This window comes from Ursus americanus, chromosome X (genome assembly GCF_024610735.1).
Source record: "Ursus americanus isolate L20-20 chromosome X, mUrsAme1.1.p, whole genome shotgun sequence".
In the NCBI taxonomy this organism is placed as follows: Eukaryota; Metazoa; Chordata; class Mammalia; order Carnivora; family Ursidae; genus Ursus; species Ursus americanus.
In genome coordinates this window covers 105,274,982-105,291,261 of record NC_142164.1, presented here as the reverse complement: position 1 = coordinate 105,291,261, position 16,280 = coordinate 105,274,982, and the positions used below count along the sequence as shown (strand labels likewise).

The following is a 16,280-nucleotide window of genomic DNA, read 5'->3' as shown; positions in this document are numbered from 1 at the left end:
CACATATTGCATGGTGCACTGGGTGATATACACAACTAATGAATCATCGAGCCTTACATCGAAAACCGGGGATGTACTGTATGGTGACTAACATAATATAATAAAAAATCATTATTTAAAAAAAAAAAAAAAGAAAGAAATAGTGTGGGGTCCAGGGACTGAGGGTCCTGGTGTGATCAGAGATCAGGGACAGCACACGTATCTGAGTGGCCCTTGGTGGGCACCTAGAGCAGCCTCCTCCTCCACCCCGCCCCAGGGATCCAGAATTACTGGAGCTCAGGTGATCAAGGAACTGACAACAGGGCGTTGGCCGAAATCTTCCACCCAGAAGCCCAGCTCCACCCAGGATGAGGCAGGCATTGAATTAAGGTCACGCAGGTGTCAAAGTTGGCAGTGAAGGTAAGCTGAGACCTGGAGGCCTAATAGAGTGGCTGGACAAGGCACGAACCTACTGGGGATCTTTATTAAATCTGTGAACAATGGGCTGAAAGTATCAAAAAGGAGACCTTCCTGTTTTCCTCAACCCTGCACTTTAAGAGGCAGACTGTTCCCTTAAGGCAAGATTGCCTGTTAGCAAGAGATTCGAGCGCGTCTTAGACCCTGTTATGTCATCTACACTTCAGGAGCCTTTTCCTTCTTCTTTCTAACACTTTTATGTTTTCTATGCACTCACTGTTTTTGATAACTTTATTTTTTTAAAGAGTTATTTATTTATTTTAGAGTTGGGGGGAGGGGCAGAGCAAGAGGGAGAGAACCTTCAAGCTGACTCCCCACTGAGCAGGGAGCCGGACTCGGGGCTCAATCCCAGGAACCTGAGATCATGACCTGAGCTGAAACCAAGAGCCAGGGCTTAACCAACTGAGACACCCAGACACCCCTTTGGTAATCTTATTTGGTAATTATTTTGTTTTATTTTAAAGACTTTATTTGAAAGAGAGAGAGAGCACACGCATACACGTGCATGAGTAGGGGGGAGGGGCAGAGGGAGAGAGAAGGAGGAGCTGACTCCCCGCTGAGCAGGGAGCCTAACGTGGGGTCCATTCCAGGACCCTGGGATGACAACCAACCCGAGCCAGAAGCAGACTCAACTGACTGAGCCATCCAGGCACCCCTGATAATAATTTTAAATGCACACACAGAAAAGTTGCGAAAAGAGTGCAAGGAGCTCTTGTTTATCTTTACCCAGTTTCAACCATCATTGACATTTTATCCCATTGGCTTTATTGTCTCCCTCTCTCTCCCTGTACGTATATATGCATATACATATTTATACATGCATCTATAATTTTTTTCCAAACCATGAGTTAGTTGGAGACATTATGCCCCTTTACCCAAAATGCCTCAGGGTGTAATTCCTAAGAACAAGGGCATTCGGTTATGCAACCACAGTACACTGATCAAAGTCAGGAAATTTAACGTTGCTACAAAGCGATTGTTCAATCCACAGTCCCTGTTCCACTTCGGTCATTTGTCCCAATAATGTTTCCTATAGCTATTTTCCTTTCCTGGTCCAGGATCCAATTCAGAATCACACGTTGTGATTTAATTATCATATCTTCTTAGTTCCTTTTCATCTGGAACAGTTCCTCTGCTTTTCATTGTATTTCTTGACCTTGACATTTTTTGAAGAACATGGGCCATTCATTTTGTGGAGGTTCCCTTAGTTTGAGCTGGTCTGATGGTTCTTCATGATTAGATTCAGGTTATGCATTTTTGGCAAGAAGACCACAGATGGGACGTTGGGTGCTTCTCAGTTTCTCGCAGTGGGAGGCACATGAGGTCAGTCTGGCCCAATCATCAATCTTACCTTTGCTTTGTAACAGCAATGGAATGTTCTTTTAGCTTTATTTTTCCCATTTGGCAGACATCTTGCATTGCAGTACAATTTTCTTTTTTGCACAAGCATGATAATGCAAAGTTTCTGAACTATTTTTAATTAATTGCAAATAACCAAAATGCAATAAACTGGTGTTTTTAAAGGAAGCATGTTTAAAATAATATATGTTAATTTTTACTTGTGGAGTTTTAATGTCAACTGGTATACGTAGATTGAAACAAAATCTATTTCAGACAAAAATGAGAAAACTACGTATTTGTAAATAATTTTGAAAATATGCAAGTTAAGATTAAGAAAAAAACTTCCTGACACAATGAACTTATGTTTTAAATAGTAATATCAGTATATCCTTAAAGTGCAAGACTTTTATGATTAACATGTTGATGTGCCAGGCAATATAGTATGAAAGCAGAGGAAACTTACGGCTTAGTGGGGAGGAGTGAAGTATCGTTTGCAGTGTGGATCTTAACAGTAATTGCTGCAGAAGGATTTTAGGTAGATTCTCAGAGCCTGACAGAGGGGAGTCATGGGACTAGTTGTGCCAAGGGGAAGAAGATGAAAACGGAGCCAAAGAAGATTTTAAAATAAGAGCTGTGTCAACATGCATAAATTCACTTGCTTTGAAGAAGCTGCAGTGGGATCCAGGAACAGGAAAAGGAATGTTTATTGTTTTGCCTTTGCATGCCACAATGTAATCTCTCTTTTTCTTCTCCCTTTCCTTAAAACAACAATTGTCTGCATGTAGAATGAGTATATTTTAAATGAACCATTCAGTGCTTTTATGGTGCTTTCATTTCTTAGTACTGAGGGACGGCAACATGATAGAGGAGAAATTCTCCTGACTTTGGACTCCGACTGATCCACATTCCAAACCTCACTCTGCCACAGACTGACATGTGACCTTGAGCATGTCACTTGGCCTCAGTGTCTATGTCTTTAAAGATTTTATTTTTAAGTAATCTCTATACCCAACGTGGTGCTCGAACTTACAACCCCGAGATCAAGAGTTGCATGCTCTACTGACTGAGCCAGCCAGGCGCCCCACTATGTCTTTAAACAGGGAATAAATTTTGCTGGATTGGAAGGATTAGAAACGACATATTTTATGAATACTGTGGCCCATAGTGAACAACATTCAATAATGGAAGTTGGACATAAGAGCAATAAAGTTTATTTTTTTGTTTTTTTTTTTAAGAGTATTTTAATTTGATTTTATTTTTTCTTAAAGATTTTATTTACTTGACAGAGAGAGAGGGAGAGCACAAGCAGGAGGAAGACAGAGGCAGAGGGAGAGGAAGATCCCAGGACTCTGGGATCACGACCTGAGCCAAAGGCAGATGCTAAACCCACTGAACCACCCAGGCACCCCAAGGGTGATATAGTTTAAAGAAAAGAGCCCTGGCCTGGAAACTGGGGCACCAGGATCCTGGTCCCTGAGCCTTCATTTCACCACCAAGCACCTGACCTTGGGCTTGTCACTCAAACTTTCTGGATTTTAGTCCCAGTAAAGGAGTGTTGGTTGGAGAGAAACACAGGTCAAGTACGAGGGACACTAGCATGCTGCCACTAATGCAGGGTGGAAAGTTCTTCATTGGAGAGCTGACTGTTGCGCTGTGGGAACCCAGTTTTGCAAGTGAGCGGGCTGTGGCTGGCACTCGATCTGGGCCTCAAATGCTCACATGTGGGCTTCTCCACTGGACAAAAGAGGTGTTTCAGGTGAGGACAAAGACCCAAAGTTCCAGTAGGTGAAAGGGCAAAGCCCAAGGGCACCTGGGTGGCTCAGTTGGTTAAGCGTCTGACTCTAGATCTCTGCTCAGGTCTTCGTTTCAGGGTTGTGAGTTCAAGTACCACACTGGGCTCAAGATGGGCATGGAGCTACTTTAAAAAAGTGGGGGGGAAGGGGCTGCCATGCTGCAAAATGGCAGCTCCACTCCAATCCCGCTGCAATCGGCTTCTGGGACTACCTCTGACTGTTGAGTTATATCAAATACATTTTAAGACAAGTGGCCCCTCTGTGGGCTTTGGAAATCTTTTAGCTCTGCCGCAGGCAAATGGCAGCTGGAATGGGAGTGCTCTGTAAATTCCCAGGCGCTCACCATTTGGACGGGGCAAAGGAAACTACCAGGTAAACGTTACTCTTAGCTCATTAGTAATTAGTAACTAATCCTTCTATGGGGCTTTTTACACAGTAGGCACTGTTCTAAGTGCCGTACTTCTATGAATTCACTTAATGCTCAGCACAACTGTATATGAAAGAGGTGCTGTTACCATGTGCACTTCACAGAAAGATGAGAGCATTTGTCAAAGGTCACCTGCAAGCTAGTGGAAGAATCAAGGTTAGGATCCGGGCTGGCTGACAAAGGCCCTGACCCTAACTATTCCATGAACTGCCTCTCTAGGGACTTTAGGCACTAAGGAATCATTCTTACAGAAAAATATATATTTAAGTAGCAGTAATAGTTGAACATTTAGTCACATCTTCAAGTACAGCTGTAGCAGATGCTGTGTTCAGACAAGAAGCCAGGCTTTCCTTTTTGGACCCAAATACACTCTATTATTTTCTTTGGTAATACTTTTGATTATGTCATTATTTGGGCATAGGCATTTAAGTAATGCATTGCAATAATTAAGTCTCCCCTCCCGCTGATGCCGTTTTTTGCTGGAAGTGAGAGAAAAGGAGGAAATGGAATGGGTTGGACAGCATTTCACGTCGGGGCTTGGAGTCAAGTGGAGGTTTTCTCTCTCTTTGTCTCTCTCTCTCTCTCTTTTTTTTTACTTAAGTCATCTCTACTCCCAGCATGGGGCTCAAACTCATAACCCCCAGATCAAGAGTCACAAGCTCTTCCAACTGAGCCAGTCAGGTGCCCCTCTCGTGGAGGTTCTCTTAAAAAGGCTGGCCCAGTGTGTCTTCTTGGGGCTGTGTGACAGAGCCTTGGGTTGGCAGTCTTCCCTCTAAGCCAGGCTTTCTCAAATTGGAGGAACCCTCTGGGGGTGTTTGGACACATCTCAGGGCACGGTGAGTCTCCGGGGGTCAAGAAAGTGGTTGCAGGGTGACAGCAAGAAGTAACTGTGTCTTTGTGTTCTACATGCTAGTTCTAAAAAGGTCAGCAGAGGGGCGCTTGGGTGGCTCAGTGGCTTAAGTGTCTGCCTGTGGTTCAGGTCATGATCCTGGGGTCCTGGGATTGAGCCCCGCATCAGGGGTGGGGGGAGATTGCTTCTCCCTCTCCCTCTGCTGCTCCCCTACTTCTGCTCTCTTGCTCTCTCTCTCAAATAAATAAAATCTTTAAAAAAAGAAAAAAGGATGTGTTTAAAAAATAAATAAAAAGGGGTGCGTGGGTGGCTTGGTCAGTTAAGTGTCCACTTTCTGCTCAGGTCATGATCCCAGGGTCCCCCACATCAGGCTACCTGCTCCGTGGGGAGTCTGCTTCTCTCCCTCTCTGCCTGCTGCTCCCCTTGCTTGTGCTCGCTCTCTCTCTGTCAAATAAATAGATAAAATCTTTAAAAATTTAATAATTAATTAATTAAAAATAAATGAATAAATAAAAAATAAAAGGGTCAGCAGGGACATAAATAAGGATTATGGCTGACACCCAGAATGCTGGCTTGAAATCTCTTGAGGAAAACATACTGTGTCATTTACTTTTCTTAAATAATTATTCAGAGAGTTCTACCAACAAACATTTGGAGGCTCCTGAATGGGCTGTGGGCTGCCTGGCATGCTGGGGGTTGGGAATATGAGTCAAATGATGGGGAACAGGGTGGGAAAATCGCACGGGTTGTCTGTCATCCTCATCTCCCTTCTCCAGCATCTGAACTCGGAGAGCCTGGTCTCTGTTGGGAGTCCTTTCGGGTGTCAAGCATGAAGTTCTGTTCCTCAGTTCATTTCAGAGACACAGATGTTGAAGGCCTACTGTGTGCAGGCACCGTGCCAGGCACTGGGAGCATAGAGGTGAAAAATCAGACGTCCCGAAGGAGCATGGTGCCAAAAGTAGACCGTGCCATAATAATGATATCAACAGGGGCGCCTGGGTGGCTCAGGTGGTTAAGTGACTACCTTTGGCTCAGATCATGATCCCAGGGTCCTGGGATTGAGCCCCACATCGGGCTCCCTGCTCAGCCTGCTTCTCGCTCTTCCGCTCTCCCTGCTTGTGCACACACTCTCTCTCTCTCTCTGTGTCAAATAAATAAATAAAATCTTAAAAAAATATAATGATATCAACATCCTCCTCATCACTGCTACCTACCATTTACTGAATACTTGTCATGTGTCAGATATTGCCCTCTGTGCTTGTCATATATTTACTCATTTAATTTTCACAACAGCTCTACCAGGTGGGTACTATTATTAGCTCATTTTACAGAGGTAGGGAAGGAGACACAGAGAACTCGATGCATGCTGACTGTCACATAGCTAGTAGGAGGTGGGCTAGGAATTCACCCCAGACGTTGTCTGGTGGAGATAGGCACTAGCTCCAGAGAGGCAGAACACCCTCTCAATTACATACACACCCTGATGGGGAGGTGGCACCTGCTGCTGGGAGGCAGGCAGACTCATAGACCTTGGCTTTGGGGAGCTGTAAGAAAGCGCGGAAACCTCGAGCCAGCAGGCAGGGCAATCAGAGGCAGTACCATGAAGGCGTGAACAGCCCAACTCTGGAGACACCTGTCTGGCTTCTAGTCTTGGCTTTACCATTTTCTAGCCCTTGAATCTCTTCGTGCCTCAGTTAACTTGTTTGTAAAATAGGGAGAATTGCCCCTACTTCTTAGGGCTATTGTAAGGATTAAGTAAGTTAGCATTTGAGGCTGAAGAATGCTTTTCTCTGGGAAAACCACAACCACGGGGATGGTTTCCTAGCAGCCTTCAATTTTGCTCTTTTTTATAAACACATCACTTCAACTCCATCTGATCGGGCATGTACTTGAAATATGCTTCAGGTAATGAAGTTCACTTAAAAATTCCTTTACAGCAGGGGAGACTGGCTGGCTCAGTCTGGAGAGTTGGCGACTCTTGACCTTCGGGTCTTGAGTTGGAGCCCCACATTGAGCATGGAGCCTACTTATAAAAAAATTTTTTTAAATATCTGCATAGGGGCGGCTGGGTGGCTCAGTCGGTTGAGCATTTGCCTTCGGCTCAGATCATGATCCCAGGGTCCTGGGATGGAGCCCCGTGTCGGGTGGGGAGCTTGCTTCTCCCTCTCCTCCCCACTTGTGCTGTCTCTTGCCATCTCTTTCTCTTAAATAAATAAAAATAAGATTTTTTTAAAAAAAATTTCTGTTTAGCGTTACCTTACAAACTTGGTTCAGCTACAAGTCTTTTTTTTTTAAATTGAGGTAAAATTTACATAACATAGAATTAGCTATCTTCCAGTGAAAAACTTACTGGCACTTAGAACATTTACATTGTTGGGCAACCACCACTTGCATCTAATTCCAAGATGCTGCATCACCCCAAAAGGAAACCCCATACCTATTAATCAGTCACACCTCCACTCAAACATTAACCTGATTTCTAGCTCTATGGAGTTGCCTGTGCTAGACATTTCAAGTGGAATCATACAATATTTGTCCTTTGTCTGGCCTCTCGCACTCAGCCTACTGTGTCTGAGGTTCCTTTACGTTGGAGCATGAGTCAGTACTTCATTTCTTTTTATGGCTGGATAATCTTTTGTTTATCCACTCATTGATCAATGGAAATTTGGTTGTCCCTACTTTTGGGCGACTGTAAATACAATTGTGTACAAGTTTTTTTTTTTTTTTTGGACACCTGTTTTCCATTCTTTGAGGTATGTACCCACGAGTGGAATTGCTGGGTCATATGGTAACTAAGTTTTTGAGGAATCGCCAAACTGTTTTCCAGAGTGGCTGCACCATTTTACATTTCCACTAGCAATTTCTCCACATCCTTGCTGACACTTGTTATTTTCTGGCTTTCAAAATCTATTTACTTATATCAGAGCTAGCCTTGTGGGTGTGGAGTTGTATCTCTCGTGCTTCACGCTGCTTTTTGGCTTTGCAGTGGCACACCTGGTTTTACATTGGAATCTCCTGGGTTTTTATTTTTTGTAACAATCCCAATGTTAGGGCTGCACCCCTGGCAGCAGGATTTAAAGCTCCCAAGGTGATTCCACTCCACAAGCAAAGTTGAGAATACTGTGTCAAAGATTCCAGGATGCTCTCAGTTACACAGCCTTTTTAATCAGAAATTCAAATCATGTTTAACTTACTGAGCCAGGCGCACATTTATCTGAAAAATGGCAGGGGAGTGATACAGATTTCTGTCAGCCATTCCAATCCTAATAGCTAAGGCCAGGTTTTTGGTTTTTTTTTTTTGTTTTTGTTTTTTTCTAAGAGAGGAAGTGATTTCACCACAGCTGCACGCAGGGGGCAGGGAGGCGGAGTGTCTCCAAGGGTCCCAAGTGAACTGCTGAAAACAGAAAAAACAAAACAGTAAAACAAAAGGCTACTGGCTTTAATGGCAGGTGCAGGTGCTAAGGGCTGCTGGTCCCCACCCCGCCCCCACCTCCCTTCACAAGGAAGGTTTGGAACAGTAGCACCGTCAGTGGCCTCTGGGTTCTTACACTCTGGGGAGGTTTCCAGTTAGCGCCTTGCTTCCCTACCACCACCTTCCCCTCTCGAACAGACAGCCTTTTTCCATTTTCCACTTCCTTCTTTCCACTAGGTAGTTACTGTTGCTAACTGAGCTGGACAGACAGTGTGGCTATTCCTCTGAGTTTATAAAGATTTTTATTTATCTATTTTGGAGAGAGAGAGAGAGAGCAAGCCAGGCATGGCGGGGAGGGGGGGGAGGAGAGGGAGAGGGATAAGCAGACTCCACACTGAATGCAGAGCCCGACGTGGGGCTCAATCCCAAGTCCCTGAGATCATGACCTGAGCCGAAATGAAGAGTCACCTGGGTGCCCCTATTCCTCTGAATTTATAAAAACTCTGTTGCTGATGTAGGAGTTGGCCTGACTGCAGAGAAACAGGTGGGCCCATGTGAAGGTGAGTTTTGGATAAGAGTAACACCTAACATAGGTAGCATTTTGCTGTAGAGGATCACCTGTGGTTTTTCACTCCAAGCATTGACTTCAGGTTATTGTCACTATTGTTACCACCCTCCAGCCACCACCCCTCCCACGCCTCGAGGAATACACCTGGGGCAGAACAAGCCCCGATGGGGGGGACAGGACCACACAGAGGACTGGGCCTGTGGCAGGGGCTTTAGCGGAGCATTTAAGGAAGCTGGGTGTTGCTCTGGATCAGTGCTGGCCGGAAGCGAGGTAATTCCATGATGGGGGGGGGGTCCTCATAAATCTTATCTAGAAGCAGGGAAGAGCAGACAAAGGCTGTGATTGGTAACGAAGCAGCAGTCACTCCTGTTAGCCAGGATGTGGGGATGTGTGGGGATGTTTGTGATTTGGACAAGGTTCACTTGTTCTCCGTGTTCAGACAGGATTACAGAGTGGTCTTGTTTTTGCCTTGTCCCATCCTGGTCACAGAGTGGCCTTGTCTGTTGGTGTCCTGGGGAATTTTTTGTTCACTGGGGGAGACTGCCCAGCCCGCTCCCGAATGGCAGGGGCTGCTTTTCTGTCTCAGGCCTCATTTTTGGCCAGAGCAGACAAGGTCAGGCCAGAGGATGTGAATCCATGAATATCCACATTTTCACCATTGCCAAGATTCTGTTGACTAGGAGGTTGTTTCAAGAGTGCAGGCTGTAGTTGGGTCAATTTCTCCTGCGTTTCGGTTGCTGGATAGGTTGCTGAATTATCTTGTGTGACAAAAGCTGCACAGGATACACTGGTCAACTGTAACACAAGCAATTCCCACAAACAAAATGATTATTCATCCTGTAACAGGCCCTGAAGCCAGGGGCCTGGATTATAAAACCCAAACAATGAGAACACATTCCAGAATCCAAATAGGTACTCATAGCCCAGTTGGAGGTGTTTAAAGAGGCCTCAAGACCTTGGTTCCTGTCCATGACATACCTTTAACAATTTTGCCAGGATTCTGTCATTGGTAGGTAATGCATGACACTGTGAACATCATTACAATAACTCCTAAAATTACCTCAACAATGTGGGCTCCATGTCAAGGCCCATTTATCTCTGATGTTGTGCTGACGTCATGAAGCATTTTTGTTAAATTCCACTTTTGTTACGGCTATCTGATTAGCTAATGGCAAAGCATCGCAAGGAATTTCACCTCTATTTTCCACTTTGCAGAAGTAAGGGGAAGCACTTTTGCCGGCCGCTGCTGCCTGCGCTGCAGGCTACAGGCTGCTGAGCAGGACTGGCTACATCATTTGCAGGCTCAGTGCAAAATGAAAACCCGGGGTCCCTTGTTCAAAATTGTTAAGAATTTCAAGAAAGTGAGAGCGGAGAAACCAAGTTCAGGGCCATTCTGAACTCGAGGCCCTGTGCCAATGCGCAGGTTACATGCCCTAGAGGCCCACCCTACGACTGTGTGACAAGAGGTACACTTGAGACCTTTGGAGTCCTGCTGTCCATGTAGCATGACAAGAGACAACTGTGTCCCCCTGACTGACTCCAGAAGAGTGGCAAGAACTGGAGAATGTCCAAGGACCAAAGCCGGAGCTGCAGTCTAAGGTACAGAGACTGAAGGCTGAGATAACAGAACAGCTCGTGAAATTGAGAATCTGGGATCCCAGAAGAAAGGAAAACACACAGAGCAACAACCAGGTGGCTGTGGGTAGGAAAAGATAAACGCAAGTGCTTAAAAGGAGATCCCGGTTCTTAACAGTGTTGTCTGTTAAAGGACACTTGTGAAGATACTGCCCAGTTCTTGTGGGAAGGTGAAGGACTCAGGAAAACAGCCACTAGGGACTGCTCTTGGGAGAGGAGAGTTGAATATCTAGGTTCTTCATGCTTTTATGAGGTTACAGAAGTTCACGGATTTAAACTTTGTCCGGCCATTACAGCAGTTCCTGTGGAGCTTCCGGACGCTGAGAGACTGCACAGAAGACTGATGGGATGATGGAAGCATTTGCCTAGTGATACTGTCAGTGGAATAAAGGAGGGCTTTAGGGCGCACTGATGTTCTCTCCTTTGCCACATCGTGTTGAATACCAGCCATAAGCCCAAAGTCAAAGAGAAGCCCTCAGCGGAATGGTTCACTGCCTCGAACAGGGGCATCAGTAATGGAGGAGCAACCCTGGAATCTAATTTCCCAAAAAAACATTAAGAACCTTATCCTCTGACTTGCTTCTCCGCCATTCCCATTTCTCATGCAAACGTAGGTAACTTAAATACCTACGAGGTTTTTATTTGGTCCCGAAATGCAAGCTGACCCTTGCTCATAATAATGGCAATAATTCTAATGCGTTTAACTGTAGCATTTGAAGAGTTAAGGAAAAGGCGGGAGTACTTTTAGACTACAGGGTGGATCCTAGCATTTGATTTTCTTGACTTGGCCAGGAAATAAGAGGGGCCCAGGCTTGGGGGATGGTCTGGGGATGTGTAGGGGGTGGGTCCCCCGGAAGTCGTGCTGCGCTGTTTAAACCTAAGGTGACCTAACGGATGGCGGGAGCGCCCGCCCGATCGTCGGCGCGGGAGCGGCCATTGGTGACGCACGCCGGGGAGCACGGCGCCCACGTTTCCACCATTACATTAGCGAGGCCCCACACCCTGCGCTCTAAGTTCGGGGCTGCGGGCGTCCTCGCTTCCTCCCTCCTGGAGGCGGGCCCGACCCCGCCCCCGCGCCCCGGATCGCTCCCGGCGGTCCCTCCCACCTCCTACCCTCGGCCTCCCCGGCGCGGCTCACTACCCGCCGGCCGCAGCCCGACACGCCGTGCGGCCCCCCAGTCTCCCGCGGCCGCCTCCCCCAGGCATGGCACAGGGCCTCGCCTCACTATGGCAGCAGCACGGCACAGCACGCTCGACTTCAAGCTCGGCGCCAGAGGTGAGGGCGCGCGGCCGCCACCTGCCCGGCCGCCCGCGCCGCCCGCCGGGCTGGGGCCAGCGGGGACCGGGCGGGGCGCGCGCCGCGGGCCGAACAATGCAGACGGCCCGCGCGGCCCCAGCGTCTCTCCGGCTGCCGCGCCGAGCGCGCTGCGGGGCCGCGTGCACCGGCGGCCGGAGCGGAGGCCGCGCTCCAGCTCCCGCCGCGGTCGGTCCCCGCCGCAGCGCGGGGCCTGGAGGGGCCGCTTACCCCCCCCGCCCCAGCCCTCCGCCGGCGGCGCCGCCCTTCGAGGCCCGGGTCGCCCACCCGCGCCCCGAGCGGGCGTGGCCGCCCCTGCGAGGGTCCCCTTCGCGCCGCGCGTCTCGGGAGGAACACCCCACGTCCACGGGCCCCCCTTGGGATGCAGGGGCGGGGGGCGTGCGCCGCGCGGGGCCGCCCGCGTGACCTTTTCCTGTTCTCGGAGGCGGGTAAATTCCCTCCACCGTGGCGCGGGGGCTCCCCTCGTGGGAGCCGGGGTTGGGGCAGGACCGCGCCGCGCTTGCAGAATTCTCAGCCGACTGCGTAGGAGACGGGTCCCGCGGAAAGAGACGGGGGACGGGAAAGGAAACGATTACGGGAGGGGGGGTGAGCTCTGGGCGCGGGAACTATAACTCCCCGAATCGTGGAGGCTTGGAACACAGCCGTCCAGAAAGGTGGGCTGAATGTCGGAACTGTGTGCAGGAATTACGAAGCGGAAGGGTATTTTGCATGCTTTACTCTGGGTGTTTCTAACGTGGGGGGGGGGAGGGGGTACGACTGCCAGCCTTTTTTTCTGGTGGCTTTTAAACCTGTAAGTGCTGCAGACTTGAATCTGCGCTTCCCGTACATCCCACTTGGAGCGTCTCATCCATGTCTCGCGTTTTCACCGTTTTCCTCGAGTTGGATAGGGCAACCTTTTCTGTTCCCACTTAAAACCTTGACTTTCTCACTTTCTCTTTTTCTCTTCTCCTTTTTTGAAATTCTGAAAACTCATTGTGCATTTTCTCCCCCAAGCTTAAAGGCTCTCCGAAGGCAAAGATTTAATTAAAACAAAACAAAACACAACTTTGAGGATTTGAAACAAGACCTAGGTATGCATCTTGTCTTTCTTGATTGGCTCTGCATGGGACTTTGGCCTTAGGTCTCAACCTATTATCCTCCCCGTCGTTAAAAAAAAAAAATGGAAGGACGGTGCACACTTCATAGGGCGTAATTTTAAGGGAGTTGTCCTGAAAAACTACAAGGTTCTTAAGTAATGTCAGTGTATTTGGTGGTTGGGAAGTGACTTGAGAAAAAGCATTTTTTAGTTCCTACATTTCTTGGTTGAGGATAGAGAAGGGAGATGACTGGGAGAGTCAGGAGATAAAATGGTGATTGGGGCGTGCAGCTAGTGTTGGGTGTGAGATGGCTAAGGTTTTGTTGAGTAATTACCCTGCCAACTTCAGGGATTAGTGGTTAGGGAGGGTTCTTGCATACTGAATTTAGGAAAAACTAGTGGTTCAGGCACCCAGCTGCTAAGAGGTGAGTCTAGGAAGTGTCCCTTGTTGGAAGCATTGACCTGTACTTACTGAACATGGGTTTTCTAGGCTCTAAGGAGGGTAATCTCAGGATGAGGCTGGAAGATTCTGGCACTTATCTCAGTCTGTGTCGGTGCCTGAAGCCTGAAACAGCTTTCAGCTTAATTCAAGTGTGGTGTGTTGAAAGGATGGCTCACAATCGGCTTCTGTGTTCTGCTATCAAAGTGTGGGGGAACCTTCACTCTATGAAGAAGAAGCAAGAGAACTTTATTTTTTTTAATTTTTTAAAAAGATTTTATTTATTTATTCGACAGAGATAGAGACAGCCATCGAGAGAGGGAACACAAACGGGGAGTGGGAGAGGAAGAAGCAGGCTCATAGCGGAGGAGCCTGATGTGGGGCTCGATCCCATAACGCCGGGATCACGCCCTGAGCCGAAGGCAGACACTTAACCAACTGAGCCACCCAGGTGCCCCTAATTTTTTTTTAATTAAGTAATCTCTGTACCCCGCTCGGGGCTTGAACCCACGACCCAGAGATCAAGAGTCACATGCTCTCCAGACTGAGCCAGCCTTGTGCCCCAAGCAAGAGAACTTTATAACACTTGGGGCTGACAGTGGCTAGAGGGCGAGGACCCTAGACGCACAGTTTAGAGGGGAGCAGGAGAAACTGGAAGGTTCTCAGCTGGCAAGGTGTGGAAGTGGCATCTAAATAATTTAGTAGGGGAAGGAGAAAATTAAAAAAAAAATTTCCAGCCAATTATCCTTAATTCTCAGCCTGTTAATCTTTTTTTAAAAACATTTTTTAATGATTTTATTTACTCATTTGAGAGAGAGCGTGAGAGAGAGAGATCAGGAGCAGGGGGGAAGGGTAGAGGGAGAAGCACGCTCACCGCTGAGCAGGGGGCCCAGTCCGGGACTTGATCCCAGGGCCCCAGGGCCCCTGGGATCATGACCTGAGCCAAAGGCAGAGGCTTAAACGACTGAGCCACACAGGTGCCCCGAGAACTCTGATTCTTACTATGTTCCCCCATCACTTAATTTGGGGGAGACATGTCACCCTTGCTGTCAGGTGTCTACATCTAATTTTCATTTAGGGGCACTTGGTAAGAAATCTACCACCTGTGTGTGAGGTCTCTAAAAACATTTATTTTAATTGATAATAATGAGTCAAAAGGCATTAGTCTTGGCATGGTGAGTACTGGATGTGACTCAAGGGTGAGTCAAATGCCTGTGGAGCCTGGATTCATGTTCTTTTTCCCATTTGTCAGTAATCCTTCCTAATGCTCCAGTTCCATGATGTGATTTTAATGGAATTAAACTTGAACCACTTAGTTATGTTGCGATTCCATATAATGTAGTTACCAGTGCAAGCCAGCTAGTACCCAGCAGCCACTGGGCCACTAAGGGCAATTATAGGTTGGGCCTGGTCGTGCCTGTTTAGTTTGTGGCTGATGACATAACTCAGGAAATTTTAATTTTTGCTAAAAAAAACAAAACCTCATTTTTGGTCATCTTGTAAGTGACGTATTGGATTCGAGCACTCTTGAATCCAGAAAACATTTTGTCGATTTCTCAGCGGAGGCTAGCAAGAATAAACATGTCCCATGTTTGTATGGTTTGCGTATCTCTGGGCTGGTGGAGGACACATGATTTGTTCCTAGTCATATACGCTAGGCAGCAAGCGGGTGGGGAGCCAGAGGGGAGTGTGGTACACACGCCTCTGCCTGCCCCGTTAGAGCAAACAGTCTCTGGCCACTCAGCCCTCAAAAGGTCTAGCAGTCGTCCTCTCCATGTCTCATTTCTTACCCTGGGCTGGGGGTATCTTCTAAGACTGACCTCCAGTGACTGTATCCTGGACACAATTCTGGTACATCATAGATGTTTTTAATAAGTGCTGGTTAAAATGGACCTAATTGATGATGTGGTCAAGATGGGAAGCTAGTTCAAGTACCCTCGGGGAAAACGAGGCACACATTTACGGGTCCTGATTGAGGAAACCTGCCTGATGCTGTTACGTTCGGGTTGTGGACCGCTGATCTATAGTTGATGAGGGGAAACAAAGTGATTTGTGTTACTCCAATTCAGAAAGTAGTGTTATAACCAAGATCTTGTTTAATAAATTAATAGAAGGCTGCTTGGGAATTGGGCTTCGCCAGAGAGGTTTAGGATAAGGGGTTCTTATTTTGTTCCTTTGACCCTCATCGAGGAAGACTGTGGAGCTCAGAGTAAGAATTTTACTTTTTTTTTTTTTGGAGTGCAATCGGGAGGGGAAGGGGGGAGAGAATTTTAAGCAGGCTCCATGCCCAGCGCGTGAGCCAAATCGGGGCTCCATCTCACAACCCTGAGATGATGACTTGAGCCGAAATCGAATCAGATGCTTAACAGACTGAGCCACCCAGGCACCCCTCGGATTAAGAACTTTAAATGCATAAGGTAATCCAATTACTTTAAAATACAATTTTCAAAATAAAAAAAAAATCCCAAATATGTAGCATAGTAATATGTACTTCTTCAGTAGCACATTAAATAACATGATCTAGCATCAGGCCTAGTAACTTTCTTAATTTTGAAGTAGAGCTGAGAAAATCTTATTGCAGCTGTGATGTAAGAAAAAGCTGTGATTTTATTGGTGACGTTAGCTGCCGTAGTTGATGTGTGGTTTTATAAGCATAACTGAAGAAAATGCTAAATATCAATTAGTGAAAATAAGAATGTGTATTTTTTTTCCCCATCTGAGTTCACAGACCCCCCTGAATTGTAGCCACTGGCCCCTGGGGAGTCCATGGACCCCCTGGTTCAGACCCCCTCTGTGGAGAGGGAAGGGAGAGTGCCTTTTCTGTATATTGTTTCTTTTAGATCGAGTAGGTTTCCACTCAAGGCCAGAGCTGTAAGTAAATGTCCCTGGTTCCTCTTCAAGGCAGACATCTCTTTGAAAACATAAAAGCCGGTATTTATTAGTTGCCTCCTGGGCTAGGCATTGCCCTA

At 47.1% G+C, this 16,280-nt stretch overlaps 1 protein-coding gene across 1 annotated transcript in view; it reads left to right on the top strand.

Moving 5' to 3' along the window:
• The first annotated feature begins 11,517 nt into the window (after positions 1-11,517).
• The window catches only part of SMS (spermine synthase), a 46,755-nt gene continuing 41,992 nt past the window's right edge, over positions 11,518-16,280 (top strand). Inside the window, exon 1 of the mRNA XM_087860027.1 lies at positions 11,518-11,758. Within this exon, the coding sequence (XP_087716153.1) occupies positions 11,710-11,758 (49 nt within the window). The 5' untranslated portion in view covers positions 11,518-11,709. The remainder of the gene's footprint in view (positions 11,759-16,280) is intronic.